Raw genomic sequence first — 5,721 nt, 5'->3', positions numbered from 1 at the left:
CGTAGCTGCATATATATATCAGTGTATAATACTAGCATAGAATAGAATTGCGCTTGAAAATATCGAGTTATTATAATAAATATTTACCCTTTATGGTTACAAAAATCTTATATAGTTTTAGTGATAATAATAATGAAGTAAAATTCTTTTCATTTAGAAGGCACGTTTTTTATGTATATATATATATAGATATGTACATATATATATATATATATATGTACGTAAGTGTATATATACGTATATTACATTTAGGTTAATTTAATTTTTTTTTTTTTTCAAGTTGTTTTTAAAATTAGATATTTTTCTTTAAACTTTGAAAAAAAAAAAAAAAAGTTATAATAAAAAAGTTGCTTTTTTCAATATCGAATACGTTTTTATTAATTAAATACTTATAAGAAAAAGAAAAATAATTAAAATAAATAAATTTCAAGTTTAGTACGCAACTTCTGTCACAAACATACCAGCAATAATTCATTCTTAGGAAACAATTTTACGAAAAGTTTAGTTATTGAGCTCGTACCACTGTAAATTTCTATTAAAAACATATTTCTCTTCTCTGCTATTGAATTGTTCAATTGAATTGTTTAGGTTAGTCATGCTCGAGCTCGGTTTTTATCCTTCTGCCACAGATAAAAATGTCATATCAAGAGTTCAATACAATTTCGTCGAAAAGATACAAAGAAAAAAAGAAAAGAGTGATGATATATTAGAGAAGGCCTAGGCGAATAACGCTATTTTTGCTTAACAACTACGGAAGCATCCTTAGCGCAATGCATTCACAAGTAGGACCACTTAAAGTACTTAAAAACTCTGTCTCCCTCTAATCGCTTTATCGACGTCAACCAATATGGAAACTATTGAGAAAATCAAAGCAACGGCTTTTGGAATATTGCTGCTATTGAAATTTATGAAAGATTAACTCAGAACACCCGTTGACATGTCTCATGAGTTCAATAATTCAAAAGGCATTATAGTTCTCTTTCTTAAATGTCAAAAGGTTAACGATTAATGGAAAAAAACCGCTAAGTTCAACCTTCTTGGAGTTCATTTCTAATCCGTCTAATCCTAAGCCTAATTATAGTACGTAGAGCAAAACAGGGGCAGAAGTTTTATAGTGAATTGGCATCGAAAAGCAGTTAAAATTCTTCTTCAAATATGAAGTTTACGATGATTTGTTTCTTAAATAATCATGGACTTGGACGAGCAAAATTTATATACAACGTCTTATTTTTAATTAAGCATTACGAAGCATTGAAGGGCAAATATTTTTTTGAAAAAATATTTGTATATTTATATATGTATAAACACATAAATAATATATATATATATATATATATATATATAATAACATGTTCCATACGAATTCCCGATACTTTTTTGACAGTATATTTTTAAGTAGTTCAAATTAAAAAAGATAATTAAGTAGCTTTTAAATAATTTTTCAAACAAAAAGAAGCATTTAAGATGATAAATATGCATTAGATGCATTAAAAGCCCTATTAAGCGTTGCTTGAAAAGGATTTCGAAAATATGGAGGAATTCGAAAGGAAACATGGACGCTGATGACTTTAAATATATTATAGACAATGTAATTGAGAAAATCTTCATGAAATAACTTTTCCAAGAAAAGCCAACAAACCTCTGTTGAGTTGTAAATTGACCGTAAATTGGAAGAATGCGTTGCGTCTCGCTTGCCTAGCGTCTTCTATTAAGCAAAGAAAAGCGAGTCCATTAGCAAGTGTTAAATTGCGTGAAATGCGGCAAACTGACTCTATTTTGATTTAATTATGAAAAGCAATTTCCGAAAACGTTGAGTCATATTCGGAGGCAAAGGTTACCTATGATTTTTCAACTTATATAACTAAAGGCTTGGTGTTTATTTATTTTTTTATTTTTCAAAACAATCAATTATCCAACGGATGCACTTTCTATTTCCTTAAAAAAAAAAAAAAAAAAAAATTTCAAAAATTTTATATCAAAGATAATCAAATCAATCCATATTTAACAATTTATATAGAGAAGAGAAAGTATAAATATTAAAATAAATATATATAAATAAGCTTTTATACAAAAAATAAATGAATTCAATTTTTTCTTCTTTTTTTTAAATCAAATTTTTCAAATTTAACCTAAGTTTTTCTTTCTTTTTTTTTCAACCTCAAATTTTCACAATTACTTCAATAATTTTCTAGTTCATGTCCTTTGTTTTTTTTTTTCGTTATTCAAATATGTACATAGAAGAAAAATCACGATTATTTTTACTTAGGTTTTGAACCTTGTTTTTCACTTAAATTCTGTACTAGAAAAAAAAAGAAGCGGAAAAACAGCAATTTAAATAAAATACTATCGTCTCTTAAAACTATTGGCGGTAGTCTCTTGGGTAATCTCAGGACTCTGTGTTGTTGCCTCTTTGTTATAATTATCGACAGAGTCTATGGTTTCTTTACTACCAGTATTTAGGTATAAAATAACTCGATCACTACTACTGATGCTACTGCTAATGCTACCACTACTACTACTGCTGCTGCTGCTGCTTCTACTGTTACTGCTACTGCTACTGCTACTACTACTACTACTACTGCTACTGCTACTGCTACTGCTGCCCCAATTATTTTGAATGTTACTACGACCGGTTAAACCCTCTAGACCCCTATTTGCTAAACTATTAACAATGCCCAACCAGGATGGTGTCTCCGACCACCACAATGTAGGAAATCACCGTTCTGTCGAGTGCGTTGTTGAACCGTAGCCGCTACCAAATGAGTTTCCCGAATTACGTCTAAAGAAACCTAAAGTCTCAAGAGTCTTTAGGGTGCGTCGTACTAGCTCATCCTTATATTTCCATATAGTTTTATCCTCGACCGAATGCTCGCGATATTCTTCACATGACTTTTTCAAAGTATTCACACAATCAGCTCGGTAATGCTGCAGATGGGCATCTTCCGTATCGACGGGATACGATTTGCAAACTCCACCCAAACAAGCCAAGGGGAAATGATTATGTAACGTCAATACCCTTTCGGGATTATGAAAACATTTTACATACTGATTAGGCTTAGTGTAGTTTTTGGCTCGATGTACATGCTGCAGCATATGCATATACTTGGGTATACCTTTGTGCCAGCCATGCTCGTGTTGTTGATCATCCAGAAAGTAAACGTTACGGAAATTGTAGCTATGATAGCCTTCAGGTCGAAACTTAAGCGATTCGGGTATTACTTTGGTCATCAATTCAGACCATAGGACAAAGTTACCTTTCGGCATAATTACTTCATCTACGTCCAGCAGCGCTATGTAATCGTATAAATACAAATTCTTGTAAAGGCAATCATTATACGGTATTACTTCATTTTGTCGTTTGTGATTGGTCTTCTTGGTTAAATATAAATGCTGAAAACCGGGTACATTCGGTTGACCGCCAGGTAAAGTTAACGGGCTAACATGAACTTTACCCTCTTGCTCGTAATGCTGCAAGACCTTACTAATATTGGGATGTACTTGTAGATTGTAGAAGTAAATTTTGTCGGCACCCAAAATATTCAACATTTCTATCCATTCGATAAATCGTACGGATAGATCGTCATAGAGAAAATCTAAACCTTTCACGCATACAGCAAAACCTTTCTTATGATCGTCCGGCGGACGATTGTATATCACACGCAAATTGTTCGTGGCGGTATCGCATTGCTTCTCAACCATAGACACTGAGCTGGGTACCACGCCGTGAAATGGTTTAGGTATTTGGCAAGCTATCAAATACGGTTGATAGATGCCCTGCTTATAATTGCCCCATTTATTATACCAAATGTATTTGTATTCATAGGTTTTAACAATAAATGGCTCCTTCTGACCATCGAACCAAAATTGACAGAACGTCTTCACTTTCGGTTCGATGCGATCAATCATACCGAGTATGCGTACGGTTGGTCCGAGTAAAGAATTCTTGCGTATATCATAGTAGGCACCGAATAATTGAAAAGTCCCGTTAGTAGTACGCATCGTCTGCCAATAGATGTTATTGAATTCCAGTTCAAATATTGACGGATATTTGGCACAATTGGAAGATTTTTGTTGAAGAAAATTCTTATTTTTACTCCAGTAAGCAATTGGCAATGAGGGTATACGCGATTCAACGTCACGTACCAATTGCTCGTCATCCATAGCTAATAGAGAAAACAAAAAAAAAAAAAACAAAAAGAGTGAATAAAGGAACAAGGACAATTAATCATTACACAGATTAAATGAAACAAAACAACAACAAAAAAAAAAAAAAAAAAATTTAATAAAACAAATAAAACAAATAAATAATTGCAATAAATTTTAAATAATGGTCAGAATGTTGTGAATTGTTTTGAATTTTTACATTTTATTCGAAGCCTGATATTATCTAAATGTCCTATCATCCTACGAACTTACTTAGTGCGAAAGGTTAGTAAGTGCCGGAAAAAGTATTGAGAGACTGTTTTGCTATTTTTTAATATACTTTTCTTTTGTTCAGAAGTAATTCCTATTAAGGTGAGTAAGGTGAGTTGGAACTTTCTCTTGATCTTTCTTTCTCCAAAATTTTCGAAATGTTTGGCTGAAAAATTGATTCAACTGGCTTTTGCAGGCTGTCTTTCAAATCAGCTTCTAATGTCGAAACTGATAAATGGCGAGATAAAGTCTGAGCTACATCACGTACGTATTATGATCTCCTGGATAGGTTTTTGGTCGACTAATAAAAAGTGTAAGTGATTTGTGGTTGATTGCCGACAATTCTCTTTCTATTGAAATGCTTACTTCTTCCTTCAATCTGGATAAAATTTGGCAGTAGAGATTACAATCTACCCTTTGACGAGGTTCCATAATCCAAGCATAGATATGAACACATCGATAACAGGGAGTGTCAATCTTGCCTCAGAATGCTTCGCTGCATTTCATTCGCTGACAGACATTCGATCAATCAAATTTTTCATCGACCCCCCTATTCGCCTATCACTCATTCACTGACTGCCATATAAAATCGAATATCTTGTACGAATGTTTATATATGAGAATGTTTGCTATGGACATGGACATGGTGTAAGCAATGGTGTAAGATTAAGGAACAAAAGAAAAAAAATAAAAAAGAGAGAAAAAATTAAAAATCAAAACTTCTACTTACCGGTTCGATTGTCTACCAAGATTTCGGAAGGATCAAAACGATCCGTTGTTGTTGAAGGCGTCTCCATAAAACGCAGCATATCCTTCTGCAGCAGTATACGACCGCTTAATGGCACCGAAGCGTATTCCTGAGGCACGATATTCGAGCCGTGCATCTTAAAGAGACCGATAATAACGAAAGACCACACGCATAACGAGAATAATATTTTCAAAATGATTTTCGTACGCGCCATTATATCCGGCGATTTTATGAGCAGGCGGGTAGTTATTACAGAAACAGAGATATATATATATATATATATATATATATATATATATATAGCGAGAGAGATAGAGAGAGAGAGAGAGATATAGAAAGATAGAGAGAGAGAGCGATAGACAAAGATAGATAGATAGATAGAGAGAGAGAGAGAGAGAAGAAAAAAGGCTTCTCAGTTAAAAAAAAAAAAGACTCAAACTAATATTTATTATTATCTCGACGAGCAGAGCGCGATGATGTTTTGAATCAAAATCAGATGAAACCTGAAACGAAAGATTAAGTAAAGGGAGACATTATTAATGAATTGTTTACTTTCGCAT

The 5,721-nt window shown here is 32.8% G+C and overlaps 1 protein-coding gene across 1 annotated transcript; it reads right to left on the bottom strand.

Annotated features, from left to right (window-relative positions):
• Window positions 1-2,086: 2,086 nt before the first annotated feature.
• LOC119643973 lies at window positions 2,087-5,439 on the bottom strand. The gene is made up of 2 exons (XM_038043490.1): window positions 5,144-5,439; window positions 2,087-4,163 (listed from the first exon to the last, which is right to left on the bottom strand). The coding sequence occupies exons 1-2, from the start codon at window positions 5,373-5,375 to the stop codon at window positions 2,716-2,718; spliced, it is 1,680 nt and encodes a 559-aa protein (XP_037899418.1). The 5' UTR covers window positions 5,376-5,439; the 3' UTR covers window positions 2,087-2,715.
• Window positions 5,440-5,721: the final 282 nt, after the last annotated feature.

The sequence above is a fragment of the Glossina fuscipes genome, unplaced genomic scaffold (assembly GCF_014805625.2).
Source record: "Glossina fuscipes isolate IAEA_lab_2018 unplaced genomic scaffold, Yale_Gfus_2 0, whole genome shotgun sequence".
NCBI classification, from domain to species: domain Eukaryota; kingdom Metazoa; phylum Arthropoda; class Insecta; order Diptera; family Glossinidae; genus Glossina; species Glossina fuscipes.
This window is presented reverse-complemented; position numbering and strand designations above follow the sequence as displayed.